Here is a 20,413-nt window from a genome sequence, read left to right on the forward strand (position 1 = left end):
CTTCCTTCCTTCCTTCCTTCCTTCCTTCCTTCCTTCCTTCCTTCCTTCCTTCCTTCCTTCCTTCCTTCCTTCCTTCCCACCTTCCTTTTATTGTTGAGACAGGGTCCGGTCTCACTATGTAGTCTAGGCTGGCCACTAACTCACAATCTCCTGTTTGAGTCTCCCAATTGTTATGATTACACCTGGCCTTCCTGAAGCTGTTTCTGATTGGTGACAATTTACTCACATACAAGAACTCCCAGGTTGAGGCCAAATGATCATTTTCTACTTTTTAGTCATGTTTTTCATTATGAGAAATGAAAATGATTTTAAATCTATTTTTGAGGGTTTTTAATGAGATACTTTTGAATGAGATCAGTGAATATATTGACATATATTTCTATGTTATCTATTCAATATGAACAGCCACTTAGGGAAAATATTTAAGAAAATTGTGTACATTTGGAAACTGAACTACTGAAAGTTGTAAGCCAAATCATTGTGTGTCAAGATTCCATTGCAACTTTTGACCAACCATTTGGCTTGCAGTATGGTTTCCTGTCAGGACTGATAAGGGAATAATTGGGATGACAAGCTGATTACCTTAAGGAATGGAATAATTTACTAAATTGTGTGTCAGAAGTTGACCTTTTCTTACTCTTTTCACTTTCAAACAATTGGGATCTTGCTGTGGACTCTCCATTCTGATCACGCAAATGTGCTTCATTAACTATAATTCTATGTAGCATATTGATTTTTGTTCTCATTGTTCTATGTGCAATTGTCCATACTGGAGCTTGGTCTCTTGACTTTCATTAACCAATTTTACAAAATGAGCTTTGACTATCTTGGAACCTCGCTCGCTCTCTCTTCCTGTGTGTATTCTGATCTTACGAGGTCACTGCATTTGGAGAGGATGAGAGCATGATCTCACTCATTGGAATGGTTTGTAATCATTTTACTTTAAGGATCTACAAACTCATCTTCAAGCTGTGTGTATATCTTAGATGGTATTAGCTGAAATCATCATGCTTGTTAGAAATGCCCACATACAAAGTGCAAGCAGATGTGTTATGTAGAAAAATAGCCAAACCGATTACTTCATATACAGAGAGGGAGGCTTCAGAAAATTCAGCCAGGTAGTCCTTTGCAAAGCATCTATTTTGAAATGTTCTCCAGAAATTCTAGCAGTATGGAATGCACCTGCTTATGGTTGGGTCTTTGTTCAAAATAACATTTGGGCCCAAGGGAGCTGATTTGTGGCACAAAAGGTCTTTAGATGATCAGAAGCCCAGAAAATTTCCTTAGCTTATAATTGAAGCGAATTCTCTCCCAGATTGATCAAGGGAAAAGCAAGTTCTTCCTTGAGTAGGGCCAGGTGCAACCTAAATAAAGCAGCAACTTGCTTCAAATCTTTCCCAAGATAATGGAACAATGGCTGAGGTTAGGGTTATTATCACAAAGCTCAGCAATGGACAGGACTTAGCTTTTAACAGACTTAAATTGCAGGCTGCACACGTAAGTAGAGTATGCTGTTAGAACTTTGCAGATACCTGAGTGTTGTCCACAAGGAGACTTGCTGGCTGAGATGATTGATAGATGGGATAATGGAGCCTTTAATAGCCGTATTGCTAAATCCTTTCCATCCTAGGTTGGTAGTGACTTAAAGTAGCCAAGTCCTTCAGAGGGAGAATTGACACAGCAAGGGGAGCATCCGCTTGTCCCCAAGCTTGCTTTTTTTCCTTGCTGCAATCTTTAAACAAATACCAAACCACACTTTCCACCCTTTTCCCGCCTCTACTCTTCATTTTCAAGGTTTATCTGCTTTCATCAGGGAGCCCGTCGCAGAGTACAGACAGTCTGCACCCCTCCATTGCCTCCCCTGTGCTGGGAATTTCAGTAATGGTGGTCATCTATTTGTTTTCAGCGTTTTTAAGACTTGAAAGGTCTTTTAAAAGTGGTTTCATTTCTTGACTTAAAAATTGCCACCTGTGTTGACAGCCTCGCAGTATAGCTCAGCTCAAAGTGGCAGAAATCAGCTCCCTTGGCAATAGACCTAAAGAAAGCCATTGTTGCACAAAGGCTGCCCCACCTATGGAGAGAGCCTTTGTGCTGCTGTAAAGTAGTCCTCTTTCTTCTAGACCCATGATTTGTCCCTCAAGGCAAACCCTCCATGACCTACAGGACATCCTCTTCACAGAGGGCTGGGGTAAGGGGAAGTTACAAGCTACCCTTGGTTGTCATGAACACCTGATGCTGAGGTACTTGGCTTGTGCCCTACTCTACCCTTTTTATTTCCTATGTGTCTCATGCTGCAGTGGGAAAATAAACTAGATCCAGGTAGGAAAGAAGAGATGAAGGCAAATACTGTGTTAAGGCCGAATATTCATTGATAGAACTTTAGGGGTGAGCCATTGGTTCCTGGTACATATGCTTTGGGACAAATGTGAAAATTTTACAATTTGTATTATTTAGAATTGAGGTAGAAAATCTGCTCCAAATGATTATTATAAAAAATATGTATGATACACACATATATAATTTTTGTTATGTAGATGAAGAAAAATGAGTTGATGGGTTTTAAATAATTGACTACCTTATGCAGGTATTAATAAATTAGCTATTACTTATTATAGCAATAGATCTGTATTGTAACCTATCAAAGTATTACTGTATTACCCAGTGTTAATTAGTACTAAGACATTGTATTTTTATTCACTATTCTACTAAATGTTAACTATTTTGTATTTTCTTCCATGTGTTTCTATTTATTTTTGGTTAAAAAATAATACTAATTAATTGAGAGAAATGCTTAATTAATGACTTAATTCAGTGAAACACTATATGGATGCTATTTCTTTCATTTTGTTTTGCATGCAGAGATGTCAAAATTTTACAGCTCTCCCAACTATTCAGCAATATCTCTTTATAACCATGATAAAGATGTGCTGTCGCTCATTTACAGGAGCCACAGGAGTAGTTTTCACTGTGATTTTAAACATAAGTCATGGAGGAGATTCCAGCACACTGTGTAATAATCATATTTTATGTCTGTCATTCAGCTTCCATTGTTTCTCTCATGTGACATTCTCTGCTATTTTTTATTTTTATTTAAAAGGTCATTTCTTTTAACAAATTTCATTATAGACCAACCCTGGCTACCTGTGGCGTGTGGCTGACTCTGTTGTATTGCACTATTTAAAAAATGTCTACTTCTTTATGAGGTTACAAATTGCTCCTTCATTTATTTTTGTGATTTTTGGACTTAGATGCAGGATTCCATTCTGCCACAATGCATACAAATCATACTATTGAAAAGGCAGAATTGTCAAATGACAACAACTGTAAAGTGATAACAATATTCATGTGTATGAGATCTTTTTCAAAATTGTCATTATTTGGAATGATTTTATTGAGTTGCTGCTTTAGTCCAGTCATGTCTACAATCTTACTTAAAATGTGTCACCCTTCTATACCAGATATCAGTGTTTGATGCCTGTAATCATAGCTACAATGGAGGCTGGGATCTGAAAATTGTAGCTCCAAACCAGTCTAGGCAGAAAAGTCCTTGCGACTCTAATTGCCAAATGCTCAGCAAAAAGCTGGAAATGGAAGTCTCTCAAGTGGTCGAGTACCATTCTTGAGCAAAAACAGCTAAGGGACAGTACTCAGGCCCTGAGTAGAAGCCTCAGTAGCAACATGTTAAGAAAAAAAAAAGGTACCTTTAAGGTAAGGGATTGTCTTCATTGATCTACCTTTTGAATTCTCTGACAAGGGAAATCCAGCAACAGTGGCCTGTTTACTTTTTATAGTGATAAACACAATTACATGAAGAAGTCAGTTTGTCCTAACCAAACTCATTAATTTACATTTCCAGGGCCCTGTGCTGGTCATTTCATTCCTTAAGCTCATCAGGAAGTGAATGGGTGCTTAAAGCTGGTAAGGTGTTATCCAAATAGGGTCAGAAAAATAGTTGAAGAAAGAAAACTCTTTTTTCCCACCTCTTTCTGTCAGAATCAAATTTCTAGACCACTGGGAGAAACAACTTAAAAACACACCTGAAATTTCCACAAGACCTTGAATTTTCTTTTCACATCTCCCCATGTAGTATGTCAGAGAGCAGCATGAGTTTAAAAAGCTGGTTACGAAATCCTGCTGCAGAATGCCAGACCCTTCAAGACTGCATGATGTGTGCAGATTGGGAAGGAAGGAAATGGGATTCTTTTTGAGAGCAGAGTGGAAATTGCTCAGTATTTCTTGCTCTGCTTTCCCTCTGCCCAATAGTCTTCCTTGAGCTCCTATGGCTCCCTAGGACCCACACACAGTTCAGCAGCCTATTCAGCCAGCATGGCTGAGTCTCCAGGAAGCAAAGTCTATCTGTTCTAATGGAGTTGGTGAACAATTGGTAGCTGCTTTGTTTGCATAAGCAGAAACTCTCTGGTGAAGTGTGCTTCTTGCTGAAGGCACTGGGCTGTGTTATTTGAACAGTATTATGGAGTGAGTCTCTGAGCACACATTTGTCCCAGTGAGTGTGGTTATAAACATCCACTAGTAGAGACTGGGGTATTATAAAGCCTAATCTCTTCCCATATTATTTTTGTGTCAGGATATTTTTAATATGCTTACTGACTGTGCCCATATGCTTGGAAATTTTTGTCCTGGACATTACTTCATTATTGCTTACCAACAAATAAGACATTGCAGGCCTAGCAGAAAGAGAGCAATGGATGAAGTTAGGTTGGTTTGTTTTTTTTTCAGATAGAAGCCAACCAGAGGGACTCTTCATGTACCAAGGCTCATGAAACCCTCCTATTCCTTGCCAATGAACACTAAGAACTCTGTTATTTTTGAAGATAATTATCAAGCCAAAGTCTGCCGCTATCTTTCAACTCTGAAATAAAACAAAGGCAGGTACCAGTGGCTCATGCCTGTAATCCCAGCTACTTAGGAGACTGAGATCTGAGAGTCATGGCTCAAAGCCAGTCCAGGAAGGAAAATTTGTGAGATTCTCATCTCTTCTTAATCAACAAAAAGCCAGAAGTGGAGCTGTGGCTTAAGCAGTAGAGTGCCAACCTAGAACAAAAAGCTCAGGGACAGTGCCTTGAGTTCATGCCCTAATAGTGGTACATGCATGCACATACACAAGAATAACTTTTTAGTGTAAAAGTGATGTACAATGGGGTTACACTTATGTAAGTCCGTGATGAGTACATTTCTTTTTCACCAGTGTTACCTCCTCCCTTGTTTTCTCCCAGTTAGTTACCCCTCATAGGCCTTTAAACTACCCAACTCGGTAGATGTCCTTATCAACAGATGACTAAGCCACGAGGAGCCTTGGTAGAAGGCCATCAGGGAAGTGTGTTGTCTAATAACCAATGAAGCGACATTGCTAAAACTCAGAACCATCCCACTGGAGTGCTTTTGTTCCTTGTCTGACTTCCCTTTTAGGTTAGAGGAGGACATGTCCAAGGCTAGTAACGCATTGTTTAATCCACCCTTGGTTAAGTTTCAAATCTTAACTGCCATCCTGTCGTAAGCGGGGAATCAAACAAATTGGATCCTACAATTACAGTGAAACACATACCTACCCATCGCCACCGCAGGGGCAGCTTTCAAGTGTGCAGTGGACCTGGAGACTCCTCCAATTTTCTGATCTACTGTAGCAAACTTTTATTCCGCTTTTGATATTTGTTTCTTAGTCCCCTTGTGTTTGTTGCTCTCACAAGTAGTTAACCTAGTGTTTCATGTTCATGTTTGCCGAACTTCATTAGGAAGGCCAGCAATGCTGACCATGTATGCTGTGTGCCAAAACCAGAAGCTTAACGAAACATGAGGTGTGCGCGTACTGGGGAGCCACGCTGTGCTTCTTCAGGTTTCTCAAAAACACTTGATTTTAGGAAGAAAAAGAAAGATCACAGAATTTGTGAAATGTTTCTAAGTCAGTTTATAAGAATTGAAAGAGAGAGCCAGAATTGAACTGGGGCTCTCAGTGGTTGAGTGCTTGCCTAGTATCATGCCCAGACCCCAGGTTCTATTCCCAGCACCACAACTTGAAAGTGAGTGGCTAGCAGCATGTGGTATGCCATTCCCTTCTTGCTAACCAGGTGTGCTTTCCTTCCACAGCCCAGCTCTCGGCCAGTGGCACAGAGCGGCCGGCACTCGGTGTCCGTGGAGGTTCAAGTGCAGCGCCAGCGACAGGAGGAGCGAGAGAACTTCCAGCAGGCCCAGCGCCAGTACAGCTCACTGCCCAGGTACACAAGAGGCTGCCGAGTGCCCCAAACTGCCCCTTAGACTGTGGTGGTTTCTCCAGCTTGCACAGGGCCATCTGAGAGAACTGGCCAGGGAAGTTCTGCTTGGCCTGGGCGGGTGCATCTCGCAATATGGCAGCAAGACAAGAAGAAAGGGTTTTGTTTTGGTTGTGTGTGTGTGCGCGCACTTCCAGCTCCACTTCCAGCATTTCTGCTGGCTAATTGGAGATAAGAGTCTCACAGCTTTTTCTGCTCAGGTTAGTTTCAAACCATAATCCTCAGATCTCAGCCTCAGGAGGATTACAGGAGTGAGCCACTCACACCTAACTAAGAAATTTGTTTTTAAAAAGATGCTAGAAAGTCTACCTGAAAGCTCCTGAGCCAGAAGTGCTATGATATGGCATATGAATACTGGACTTAGTAATATGACCTGGGTTCTATTCTAGTCTTATTTCTGTGGTTTCGCATGTGGTCACAGGAAAAATAAAATATCCCTTGCCTGCAATGTGAGAAGACCTTTCTTTTGCTTGGCTCACAGGGTACCTGCATAAGTGCTGCGTGGTACATGTAGGTAAAGGGCGTGAGGGTGAGTGCTGGAAACGACTTTTCATGGGATTCACTCATAGTGACCATCCAGTGGCCCTCCAGTCTACTACTGTACAGAGTGAGGACACAGAGTCCCAGGAGGTGAAGTCCCTTAGCAGACAGCCACACAGGCATAGTTTTCCTCCTGGGCTCCTGGGGACAGGCACCTCCGCTCCAGGCACCCTCTGCTAAAGATCAGGAATGTTCCGTCATGCTGGGCTCCCAATGCATGAGATAAGAGCCATTTTCCATCAAAGCATTTCTTCCAGGCAATATATAATAAAGAAAAAATACCTAGCTTTTCAAGTCACTCTTGTCTTCACAGTTATTACCGACATTTGTTGCCCTGTTTCAAAATCATATAACAAAGGCATTTCTAGTGTACAAAGAATGCAGACCCCATATCGATGTCAGGAACAGAGCATTTAAAGTTTGAACGAAGGAATTTTGGCAAGGGGAGTAGTTATATGCCTGCATTTAATTGATGTAAAGGTGACCTGATTCCATTTCTTATAAAGGTAAGTTCCTTGACATGTTAACTAAGCACTAATAGACTTCATACTGACATTGGTCAGCCAAGAGGGAGGGGTGGGGTGTGTGACCGATACAGAAACTTGCTTGTGGCGGGTTCTGTTTCAGCCTCCAAGGCTGTTTTCGTTGCTTTTAAATAGGAGGGCTCTCCCTAGGAATTATTTAGCCCAGTCTGGGTAAAAGAGAAATGTCTAATTTTGGACAGGTCCTTGGAAAATACTTCACAGTTAGTGAGTCTGTTTGTCAGAATTCAAACTCAGACCTTCTTATGCCATACGGGACCATTGCTTTTGTTCCTAAATTTGGGCGTTAACAGGTGGGACCCTTCGGAGCTCTGCTGGCCTTAGCATTTGGGAAAGGGCCACAGTGTGACTAAATCAAATAGTAAACATCTGAGAAATGTACATAAAGGTTCTGTGAGATCCTCTCTCCCGGCCTGTTTGGCTTTCCATGGGGAAGGCGAAGATGATGATGTAGATGATGAGCATACCAGCTATGGTGCCAACTCCATAGCCACACAGGAGGCATGGCCTAGCATGGCTTATACAAGAGAGGTTACAGGCCTCGCTTCTTACGTTTACTGGCAAAATACCGGCTTCATAAGTTTCAGCTTTGTTAGAGTATTTCACTGGGTGCTGGAGGCTTACACTTGTAATGTTAATTACTTAGGAGACTGAGATCTGATGATCAAGGTTTAAAGCCAGCCCAAGCAGGAAAGTCTGCAAGACTTTTACCTCCAATTAACCACCAAAAAGATGGAAGTGGAGCTGTGGCTAAAGTGATAGAGTATCAACTTTGAATGAAAAGCTAAGGGACAGCACTGAGGCTCCGAGTTCAAGCCTCAATACTAGCACATGCGTGCGTGTGTGCGCGCACACACAAACCAGTATTCTCTAATGAGGGAAGGAACTTAGGAAATTCAGTTGCCTAAGACAAGAACACTAGAGAGATGGTGGCCGTTGGTCTGAAAGGTGGGTGAAGAGAAACACTAGCGTTGTGAGCCTTACGAAGTCTCCTCCACTGCATTTCTCCTGGCTTCATTCCAAATAAGCTTCTGTGTGCAGCACTATAGCTTTTCTCCAATAAACTTCATCTTCTCCACTCGGCATCTTTGTTCATTAATTTTAACTGCCATGTTTAACTGTACATATTTATGGAGTATAATATGACATATCATACCCGTACACGGTGTGTAATGATCAAATGAGAGTAATTGGCATGCTGTCCTCAGACATTTGTAGTTTCTAGTATTGGGAACATTCTGAGAGTCCTCTCTTCAGTTGTTTTGAAATATCCAGTTAGTGATTGTCACTATAGTTTTATCACCTATAGTATCCCTCTTTTCCTACCTCCCCTCCCGCTCCCCAGAAGTACCTTGTAGAACTGACTTCACAAGGTTAGGCAGGCTGTCGCCACTGTTGCTAATAATTGCCCCGCTTAGTATTTCTAACAAAATAAACTTTCCCTGTAGGCTAATCCTACCTCTTTCATTTTCATCATTTTATTCCATTTAGATGTAAGAAAAGCAGACAGCCCTCAAAGAAAGAGTTGTGTGAGTTTTGGGCAGGGGGGGCTGGGTACCTTCTGCATGGTAGCCTTGTTTAGAGAAGAGCTTAGTGTGGTCTGTGGTATGATGAGCAGGCTCAGGGCTGAGAGCCCTGCTCTAGCTCCACTCCTGGCAGAGCATCGTCATCCACAGCAGGCTGCGCACGAGGCATCAACCAAGGAAGGGAAAGAACTCCACCAGGAGCTGACATGTGCCATGCATGGATTCATGGAAACACTTAACCTTCTGTTTTTCAGATGTGGTCAGTTAACAGAGAGCTGTCTAAACAAGTTGGTGTGATATCTGAAACTAAAAAGATTACACACACACACACACACACACACACACACACACACACACTTCAATGGCACAGTGGAGTGCATACAATGAAACAAATGGTCAAGACTTTGTATCACTTGCATTAGATGAGGTGGTTTGAATTAGAGGGATGAACGTGAGCCAGACTCATTTGTACATTCTAATTGTAATTAAGGAAATAAATCTGAGTCAGATTTGGAAATATCAGAGAGAAAAAAAGCTGGGTAGAATCACTGGGATCTTTTCTTTTCTTTCTTTTTTGGGTCCGGTCATAGGGCCTGAACTCTGGGCCTGGGAGCTGTCCCTCAGCTCTTCAGCTCAAGGCTAGCACTTGAGCCACAGCGCCACTTCTGGCTTTTTTCTTTTTGCTTATGAGGTGCTCAGGAATCGAACCCAGGGCCTCAGGCATGCAAGGCAAGCGCTCTACCACTGAGCCACCTTCCCAGCCTGGATCCTTTCTTTGTAAATGCCTAGATTAGTTTCTCTTGTTAGTATCCCGCATCCAGTCCTTAAACAAAGCCCAGGTATGTATGTATATTCATGGATTCTTCCAGAAAGACTTAAGATCCTTGATTAAATATTTCTCCAGAGTTTTTTCCTGCTGTTTCTCTCCTTCCTCCCATGCCTTGGCTGTCTATCTGCTGTTGCTTCTCTTTATACTAGGTCTCCTCCAGTGTGCTTCCCATCAGGTTTCTTTGATCCTATTTCCTACTTGTCTACTTTATTTTGCTTTGTCTTACTGCTGTGCCTTGGTGGCTAAACCTTCTTAGAGTTTAGCCATCTTTGTGGAGACAGACCTCGGGCCTGATTGAAGTAGTTATTACCAAGCTAGGATATATACATGGACAGATGCAGAAATCTCCAGAAGCTCAGTGCAGGACCCCACAAACCAAGGTATGAAATATAAAGAAAAGAAAACTGTTGTTATTTGTGGCGGCAGGATCCCTGGGTTGTAGGCAGAACAGGAATCTCTGACCATAGTTTTCTCCTAATTTCTGAAGAAGTATTGGTAGAGTGGCCTCCCTTAGTAGGAACTCTTTGATCTCTAACCCAGTCCTTCCAGTCAAAAGGGACAAAGTTCACACTGGTGGTTACTTTTCTTCTTTGGTCCATATGATCTCCTGCAGAACCCAGAGTCTAATCCTTGAAGGCAAAGTGGCTATCTGGAAACTGTCTATTTGTCAATTATTTAAATTGTGCCACTCCCCCAGTCCCTTTCCTAGGCATTTTACACAAGACATCTCACTTATTTCTCCACACTACTTTATAAACTCAGTTATGATGCCAGTTCATAGATGAGGTAACTTGGGCCCTGCAGCATCACACAGGATCACACAGCTACCAATCAAGAGTTTCAGGGTCTGAATCTATGTCTGGTACCATGCTCCTCTTTCCCACACCCAAAGGCCTAGATGTCTGGCATTCTAGTTTAGGATGCTCATTGTCTGCTTCTTTTCTCGTTGCCTCATTTCTCATCCATTTATCAATCAAGGATGCATGTTTCCTTACCGCAAGGACATGTTTATATTTGTTTGTTCTTATCTATGCATGAATCTGTGTCTATTTCTGTGTGTGTATATAGCTATGTATATATCTGTGTGTGTATTTTTCTGTGCATCTGTGTCTGTGCCTGTGTGTATGTGTGTGTGTATGTGTGTGTGTGTACTTAATTCAAACCTTAGGGCAGAGTTTTTCCTTTTCTCTATACTGATTAATATGAAAAATCTTTAGCTACAAGAAATTCATTCTCCCACATTACCATAATTTCCATCCTCAACAAAACTCAGTGAGTTCTCATGTATTTAAATATAGCAAGACTCTAAATTCCTGGGAGAACACAAAATTCAGTTCAGGGCACACAGCCACTATAAAGTGACTACCAGAGGTCTCATGGTGTTGGGGAGAAGGGGCTTGTAGTTTTCAGTAGTTTTCAGGATTAAAAACAAGAAGCAAAATTTCTGCAGCCTATTTCTGATTATCTTTAAATTGATAACTCAAAGGAGCGCCTCCTCCCCACTGCTGTGGTATCAGTAACAAGTTCATTGTTTTAATTAAAGTTTCATGATTAATGTCAGGTCCCTTGTTTCATGCTGACACTTTCTATCATTCATGTCTCTGGGCAGATTAATTTATGGCTTTTTAAGTGAAGATAATCAGTGCTTTAGGCAAATAAACTATTCCATCAAATCTAAGGAATCTGTCTTGAGCTGATGTTGCAAATGATCTGATTCTCACTAAGAGAGACAGACAGAAACACTGTCTTCGGTTTAATTAATCATCGTTAGATCCAGAGGTGGCACTGGACATTGTATTCAATTTTCAGCTTGAAAACATGGCTGAGTACATTTTAGGCCATCTGGGAAATGGAGAGATTCCATCCCCAACAGTATCGCCAGCACTTCAGAAAGTTCGAAATACAAATTACTCCTCCCTGTGGGACACCAGTGGTCCTGGCACCCCCAATTCCCTGCCACAGGGGCGCCCTGTGTGCAGGGGCTGAGCGATGCTGGCTGTCGCCAAAATGATTTTCTTATTGATAAATGGAGCAATATATTTGCTTTATTACTCAATCGTCTCTCCTCCTTCCATTTTCAAAACAAAAAAAAATTAGGGCATGTCTTCCTTCCTGGCACAAAATTGTTTCACTTTATCATAGGCAATCTTATTGTAAATTCATAAAAGCATCTAGAGACTGGATAGTAAATTAAAGATGTTTCAAAACAATAATGTTTCCTGAAAATCATGTGCTGCTTTATTGCAGAAGTGATGAGTTTGAAGTTTCTGGATGACTCAGATTTATTTCTCTCTCTGGGGCTAACAGAAAGTAGCGAAGCATGGTACCCTAGCCTTGGGTGAGGGAGAGTCATGCAAGGAAGCGGGGTTTTTACCCTACACCTGCGGCTTATCCCATCCAGACAAGTGCCAGCTGCTGACCCGGATCTGACAAGCTGGAGCTCAAAGGGGCTGCCTGTTGCATTTTTAATCACTAAGAAGTCTAGACTTAAATCTTTCATAGCAGAGCTCATATTGTAATCTATTACATGTACTTCTTATTAGCTAGCATTGCTGGCATGATGGTGGCAGCTGTGTAAAATATTTGTTTTGCTTGTTTAGAATTGAATTGTAACATTGTAAAGCAAGTAGCAATTATTGCTGTTGGTAGGTACTGCCAAATTTCAAACACTTCTATACTTGAAAACCAGTCCAAATAGCAAGAGATATGGTTCCCAGAAGCAAAGTAGATCACATCTCCCTGGAAGCAGGAAGAGAAGGCCCTACTCCTTCTGTTCACCCAATCTTTGTCCACTTAGCTGGGCCAGAGAGCTTGTTGAGGACGGCTGGCTTTGGATTTCTGGTTCCTCACTTGGCATAAGGCAAATGATTCAAAAGGATTCGTACATATTCACTGAAGCAAGAACACGTACAGCACACCCCTTCCCTCTCTCCCCTCTCCTCACCTCATACTAACCTTGGGACTTTGCTTTCTTTCTAGGCAAAGCAGGAAGAATACCAACTCAGTCTCCCCGGATTCCTGGGAGCAGAGTTGTCCCCCAGGTGAAGGTTTCCAGAGTGCCAAGGAAAACCCCAGGTACTCAAGCTACCAGGGCTCCAGGAATGGCTACCTGGGCGGGCATGGCTTCAACGCCAGGGTCATGCTGGAGACCCAGGAGCTGCTCCGCCAGGAACAGAGGCGGAAGGAGCAGCAGATGAAGAAGCTGCCTCCTCCCGAGGGACCCAGCAATTATGACTCATACAAGAAAGTGCAGGATCCCAACTACGGCCCTCCCAAGGGACCCTTCCGGCAAGACGTGCCCCCATCCCCTTCACAGGTTGCCAGGCTGAACAGACTCCAGACTCCTGAGAAGGGGCGGCCCTTCTATTCCTGAGCAAGAGCGAGGTCAACGGAGGCTCACATCACACAGTTAAGGACGTTTCCTGGGAAGACTTGTATTGGGGGAGTTGTTGTTTGTTGTTGTTGTTTTCAAAATCCTCCATGGTACTATGGGATAGTTCTGTCGTTGGTATCAGTGCCTTTAAAGCAGTACCGGCAAAGAATGGAAGGCCTTAACGTCTTTGCCACTATGACTCAGAGTTTGTTTCTTGGAAAGGTTTCCCACCACTGACAATCATCTGTGTGAGGCATTCTGCATCTCTGGAGGACAGGATCTTGGTCCCCTGGCATCAGATGGCCCTGGCTTCATTGCCACAGCTCCTTTTCTGGAAGCTGAGGGTATTGCTGATTGCTCCCTTACCCCTTGGCTGCCCTGGCCTATGAGACATCATGGCCATCTGTGAGGGATGAACATGGGCAGTGTACACCAGAAACGGGGGCTCCCTCATGCTGCACAGCACAGTGGTTTCTAGGACTTTGTAATCAATCTGGGTTTCCCTTTTTCCTTTTCAGCTCCTTGTAAAAGGAAAGTTTTATCATCCTATGAAAGAAGCCAAGCCATATTCCAGCACCATTTGGTTATTGGGGTGGGGGGTGCCTTTTGTAACTGCCTTATACATTACCAATAAAGTGATGATTTGAGTCCATGTTTATAAACACACTTGTTCTGTCATGTGCCTGACACGGGCTGAGTCAACGCAGCTCTGTGTAGGGACCTGGGGTGGTTTAGATGGGGAAAGGACTGGGTGTGCCTGGTGGTTCTGTGAATGGGGGGGAACCAAGAATACACTTCTCACGAGAGGAGCTGTGGCCAGTCTGTGCCATCATAATCTTAATTCAATTTTATTGTGTCATGTTGGCAAGAAGGGCACAGAGTGGGATGATAAATCTCACACAGTCATTTGTGGATTCTGAAAACAGATCCATTTTAAAGGAATTTTGGTATTTGTCTAATCCACCCACACATGGTACCCCTATGTGGTGATGCCATTTAACTAAATAATTCTGCACTGAAATAGAAAAAAAAACAGAATAAGGAAAAAGCCATTGCACATCCCACAGAGAACATTTTGGTGTCCCTCAACCAGCAGTAACAAAAGGTGGCATTCATGTCAATGTTTTAATGCACGTGTGGGTGACAAGTCCCCTGGAGACTTTTCCACTTTCATTTGCTGCCCTGAATATTATATATTGTAAAACCATGGCTGGCTTGCTGAAGTGCCTGCGATCCTGATATAAAAAATAAAAGCTTGAGATAAAAGCTTGATGTCCCATATATTAACAAAAAGAAAAAAAAGACTAATATTGAGATGCCTATTTTTTTTTACTGGCATATTGTATTTTTTGTGTAGACTTGGTTTTAGAAAACATCGTGAAGTGTCCATACATACCTATGTCTCTTTTGCATTTCTCTGTGATGGTTCAATTTGTTAATAACGTGCACCAGTGCTTAAGTGTGTCACCAGTGCAAGCACGGTGAGCTTGAACAGCAGTAGCTCTTTCTCACAGCCTTCTCTGAGCTATGAGAAACAGCTTTCCCTGTATATATGAGTCTTCTAAATAAAAGGTATATTTCTTCCTGCTTGTTGTTTTCCTGTGCAACCTGTTCTGTTTTTAATGTGTTAAACAGTTGTAATATTTTTCATATTTAGTAGGAATGTAATATTACTTCATATATGTTCATGTATAGACATGGAAGTGGTGATTCATTGCTTATTGGACCCATGAGGATAGATGGGGTGAGAAAGACAAGGATTCTTCTTCTTCTTTTTCTTCTTTTTTTTTTTTTGTAGGAGGGTGGATTGCAATTCTGGGATTTGAATTTGGGACAGCCTGGTTGCTTGGCTTGGGTGGTGCTCTACCATATGAACTGCACCTCTGGCCCAGCTTTTTGCCAGTTATTGGAGATGGAGTCTATTGAGCTTTTCTGTCCTGCTTGGGCTAGAACTAACATTCTTCATATCTCCTGTGTTGCTAGGATTATAGACAGGAGCCACCAATGAATGTCTGGTAAAGAGTCGCTTCTCAGTAAAACCACAGGTGGCCCAAAGAAGGCTGATAAAATGAGTCAATATCCTAGGAGAAAGGAAAAGGAGAGTTATGTGGAGCCCTTCATATGTCCATTGCTAACTTGGGTCTCTTAGCATCATCTTGGAAAGCCAGAACTTCTCATTGAGTCCCTACCTCCCAAACCATGATCCCAGAGAAAGGTCCAATTTCTAGTCTACTTCCAATACTAATCTAGTTCTTCTATTTCAAACCACAAAACAAAGTTTTGTTGTATCTTTTGGATGGACATTTACTTAATATGGTACACGATGTTTGAAGGTATAAAAGGTGACACATCCCTAGCTGGGTATTATGAGCACAAATAAGTGTTGTGGTTCTCACCCAAAGAGCAAGTGTGTAAACCTTTGCACACATGTCCTGGTGATGGCAGGCCTTCCATTCTTGGTCTCATGGATGCTTTCATCCTGTCACAAAGTCTGAGTTCTAGTTTCTCAAGATTAGAAATGAAAGGTGTCTGATGTTTTTGTTGCTGGCTTGTATGCAGATATGGAAAGAATGGTCAGATTGTTAAATATTCTCACTGGCCCATGGCCAGTATCAACGCTTACAGACAGATTATTGATCTCAACTGACAGCAAGAAGTAGAACAGGAGAGGTAATGCTGAACACAGTAGCAACTATGTCACCTAGGTATTTGTAGATTAAAAACTGATGATTTGAGCTGAACTGGGGAAGAGAAGTAGGAGTAAATAAGAGTCAGCATAGGGGTAAAAAGCTCTTCTGTCAACCATTCTTACCTAAATGAAGTGCTTTGGGGGCTCAGATACTTTATAGGCACTTTAGGGAATCACCTGGATAGAGTTCCAAAAATTTTTCAGGCTGAGTCTGGTAAGCTATGTAGTGGGCTCTACCCAGGACCCTTCAGAGAGAAGCCCCCAGCCCATGAAGAGGAGCTGATGGGGACCCTGAGATTAACCTTAGTTGGAGATGGAGCAACATAGTTATTTAACTGCCTCTTAGAGGAGAGAATCCACTCTGACCTGTTGCCATCCTTAGTATAAAAACAATATACCTGTTAGCTTTACCTGCTCTGATGAAATACCTGACACTCATCAGATAAAGAGGCTTATTTCAGCTCATAGGTCTGGAGAATCAAGCCCAAGATTGGACAGATCTGCATTGCTTTGGGCCTCTGTCAAGGGTAGCATATTGCTGTGTGAGAGCAAGTTATCCCATAGTGAGCCAGGCCACAGAGGAGAGGGAGAGAGAGGAGAGGAAGAGACTGGCGTTCCACAGTTCTCTTTGAGGACACACCCCAAGTGACCCAAGGACCCCTACTAGGACCCACTTCTCAAGGTCCTGCCACCTCCCAGTGATGCCGCCTGGCAATACTCATGCACCCATGGCAACTGTCTAGATTGATAGGGTATGAGATGTGAGACTTTCCCTCCTACTTTCTCTCTTTGTGGTCAGAGCAAAGACAGCTCAGAGGTCAGAGCGTCCCATAATTGACAGGCTGGACAGAAGGACCTGGGCTTTTCAGGTTCTTCAGCCAAAGAAATCAAATATACCAAATATTTCTTTTCATTGAATGGGAGGGAATACTGATCTTGTTCCAAACCCATTTTGAAAATGGGTAGAAAATACAAAAAGATTAACTACTCTAGGCACTGGTGGCTCACATCCTAGCTACTCAAGAGGCTGAAATTTGAGGATCATGGTTCATAGCCAGCTCAGAAAAGAAAGTATATGAGAATCAGAGAGCTAGCCTTGAGCACAACAGCTCAGGAAGAGCACCCAGACTGAGTTCAAGCCTCAGGGCTAGCGTGTGCACTTGCGTGAGCATACACACACACACACACACACACTCAAAACTTACTTCTCTGTCAGAGGGGTTCTTTGTGATTGTCCCCATGAGGAGCCAGAAAAGCAGATGGGTTAGATAGAGACCAGGAGTCACAGAAGCTTCTCCATCCACATCTCTACTGAATTTACAGAATTACTGAATTAAGACGTCCACTATACTCTCCTCCAATATTGTTACTTGAAAGTACACATTTGTCTACATATACCACATGCAAAACATGTCTTCAGTTCTGAATTTTGTTATTTTAGTGTGTTCCAGTTTCATCCTGTGAGTTGTTGAAGTTCAGGGGTTGCCCCACCTTGATCAATCACCTCAGATTAAACAAATATGACTTGCGTTCTGGTTTTGTTTACCAATTGTGGGAGAGAATATGTCACTGCGGTTCTACTAACTACCCCTGAGCAATAAATGTTCTTCTCTGGATAGCATAAGATGCCATAAATTTAAATATCTGTTTAACAGCTCTCTTTTTTCCTGTTTTTTCCTCTTCTGCTTTTTCTTTCCCCCAAAGATTACTCCAATACTGACATGTCAGGCAAGGAGATCATCTTCTTTTCTTCACAGACAGGCTATCATCTTAATAAGGCAGGTAATAGGAGTGTTCACAGGTCAGGGAGTGGGGCTGATGGAGATGCTTTAATGGAAAAGCACCGTTAGCTCTGAGTAATGATTAGATCACAAAAGCTGGTTGAATTAAATTGACTGTTTTTTTTATGTGTAGGAGAAAAAGGATGTTATTCTGAGTATAAGCTTTCTTTTCTCTTTTTTCAAAACAAGAAACCAATATTCTACCTCAGAGCTCATGGTAAAAGGGAAAGTTGACTTTGCCCTCCACAAAGAAGGAACTCACTGTCACAGTGGATGTGTTCTTGTTTCCAATTATCCTCCCAGCCAGTGATTCCTCTCCTCCTCTTCTCCTCAGGTGTCATTTCCCATTTGACAATGTACAAAGAGGGGGGATGGGGTATCCTTTTCCATAAATTTAATTTCTTTATGTTAAATCTTATAGCAGCTGGGTGCTGGTGTCTCATGCCTGTAATCCTAGCTACTCAGGCTGAAATCTGAGGATCACTGTTCAAAGCCAGGCTGGGCAGGAAAGTCCATGAAATTTATCTCCAACTAATCACAGTAAAAGCTGTTGGAAGTAGTGCTGTAGCTCAAATAGTAGAGTGCTAGCCTTGAGCACAAATAGACTCAGGGACAGCACTCAGGCCTAGAGTTTAAGCCCCGGGCCAGACAAAAATAAAATAAAAACAATCTTATAGCAGAAGATTTAATTTTTTAGTGATTCATTGTGGGTCCCAGATGTTAGGAATCCTATGATTATGAGCATAATAACCCTGCATAAGTTTTCCCCTTACTGAGTTTAGGTATAAATGATTATTCTTTCTTTCTTTTCTTCCTTCCTTCTCTGTCTCCCTCCTTCTTCCCTCCCTCCTTTCTTTTTTCTTGCTTCCTACCTGCCTGCCTGCTTTCTCTCTTTCTTCCTTCCTTCCTTCCTTCCTTCCTTCCTTCCTTCCTTCCTTCCTTCCTTCCTTTCTTTCTTTCTTTCCTTTCTTTCTTTTTTCTTTCTTTCTTTCTCTTTCTTTCTTTCTTTCTTTCTTTCTTTCTTTCTCTCTTTCTGTCTTTCTCTTTCTTTCTTTTTCTTTCTTTCTTTCTTCCTTCCTTCCTTCCTTCCTTCCTTCTTTCCTTCCTTTCTTTCCTTCCATTTTCTTCCTTTATTTCTTTCAGCTTGAACATTGTCCCTGAGCTTGTGTGCTCAAGGCTAGCACTCTACTACTTGAGCCATATCCACTTCTGGCACTTTTTTGGTCATTAATTGGAGATAAGAATCTCATAGACTTTCTTGCCTGGGCTGGCTTTGAACCATGATCCCCAAATCTCAGCCTCCTGAGTAGCTAGGATTACAAGCGTGAGCCAGGGCACTCAGTTATGATGTTTTTCTTTAACTCAAGCTCTGTCTTCCTTTTTGCCACTCCTCTGATAGGTTGGACCCTAGATACAGGAGTGAAGTACAAAAAACTTAAGCTCATATCCTCCCGCCGTGAAGTGGAACAATTGCTCACCTTTCTTGCTAAGCACTGATTTGCTTGTAGGATCAATTAAATGTGGGAGAAGCAGCTTTTCTCTGCGTGGCAGCTGAGTCATCTGACACTGAGGCTGGCTCAGGAACGCCACGGAGTTTGCTTCTTTTCACCAGGTGCCTCCGGATACACCAATCTTGAAGCATCACCTGCTGGAGGATGGCACTACCAGCAGGGGCCTATCTTTCATTTCTCAAAGCAAGTTTTACCATTTGCTGCATGACTTCTTCTGAAACCCAGAATTTGGCGTTCACGAAGGATTTTATGATGCAAATGTTTTAAGTACAACTTTGAAGGTTTTGCCATTAAAAACAGTCTTGCATGGCTCAGGGCCCAGCTGACTACCAGCTACAAGGGGGGAACTGTGCCATGGATTGCCGGCAAGTGACAGGAAGGAAAACAGCACGAATTTCTAAAGCGTTCATGACCTCGACTCAAGATCTGCTCTCAAGGTTCTATTAATCTCTGACGAGGTTTTATTCAGCCCTTGCTGTCAGCAGCAGTCATATGCTTATTATACTTGCTTATGTTGGGGGTAAAATGGACAAAAGCATCATCAACAAGTCATAGTTGTGTCAAATTAGGGCTTCCCACCCATCACTGGGTACTGAACATATCTTTGGAAGCTTCCAAGAGGATTTGTCTTTCATATGTCCTGACTTGCAACTTCATTTCCAGACTTTTCCGAATTTAACATTGGCTGGGTTTTCATCTGAGCCCAGAGAGCTTCCTCTCTTGTCCACATAAACACAGCAGTCCACAACCCATGGTCACAGGACCTAGCCAGCCCTGGCTTCCTACTTTATTGGTTGATTGATTTGTGTAGCACTTCTCAACTTCTATCTTTTTGAGTTCCCAAGCAGGGCAGAGAAAGAATACTTCATTGTGACTCCAGAAGGAACTGAGGCTTCAGGACGGGAGGACTTCGTGGAGCTCAGTCAGAATTCAGAACTCACTGGCCAGTTGGGCGGCCATGGTTTGTAATCCTAGTTACTCAGGAGACTGAGCTCTGAGGATCACAGTTCAAAGCTAGCCCAGTCAGGAAAGTCTCAGAGACTCTTATCTCTAAATCAGTACCTAAAAAGCAGTGTTTCTGTATCTCAAATGGCAGAGCACTAACCTTGAGCAAAAAATCCCAAGGACAGAGCCTGAGTTCAACCCCCAGACTGGCACAAAACAAACAAAAAACCCACTGGGTGTCTGTGACCTATTATCATGATGCAAAGGCATTATCAACAGAATATTGTGCTTTTAATCATTTTAAATCCCTTACTTGATAGTAATTGTCATTTTCGTTGACAGGGCAAAAATAATCTTTTTTTTTTTTGTCTGAGATTGGGACTTGAGCTTGAT

At 42.3% G+C, this 20,413-nt stretch overlaps 1 protein-coding gene across 7 annotated transcripts in view; it reads left to right on the plus strand.

The window, feature by feature from the left end:
- The window catches only part of Pard3 (par-3 family cell polarity regulator), a 533,206-nt gene extending 519,351 nt beyond the window's left edge, over window positions 1-13,855 (plus strand). For 4 of the 7 annotated variants that reach the window (XM_013009334.1, XM_013009336.1, XM_013009329.1 and 1 more), the window contains exons 23-24: window positions 6,103-6,230; window positions 12,701-13,142. In XM_013009334.1, the coding sequence (XP_012864788.1) occupies window positions 6,103-6,230; window positions 12,701-13,094 (522 nt within the window). In that variant the 3' untranslated portion in view covers window positions 13,095-13,142. Of the gene's footprint in view, window positions 1-6,102; window positions 6,231-12,700 lie in introns of all 7 variants that reach the window. The other 3 variants (XM_013009335.1, XM_013009332.1, XM_013009331.1) reach the window with 2 other exon arrangements.
- Window positions 13,856-20,413: the final 6,558 nt, after the last annotated feature.

The sequence above is a fragment of the Dipodomys ordii genome, unplaced genomic scaffold (genome assembly GCF_000151885.1).
Source record: "Dipodomys ordii isolate 6190 unplaced genomic scaffold, Dord_2.0 Scaffold9, whole genome shotgun sequence".
NCBI lineage: Eukaryota > Metazoa > Chordata > Mammalia > Rodentia > Heteromyidae > Dipodomys > Dipodomys ordii.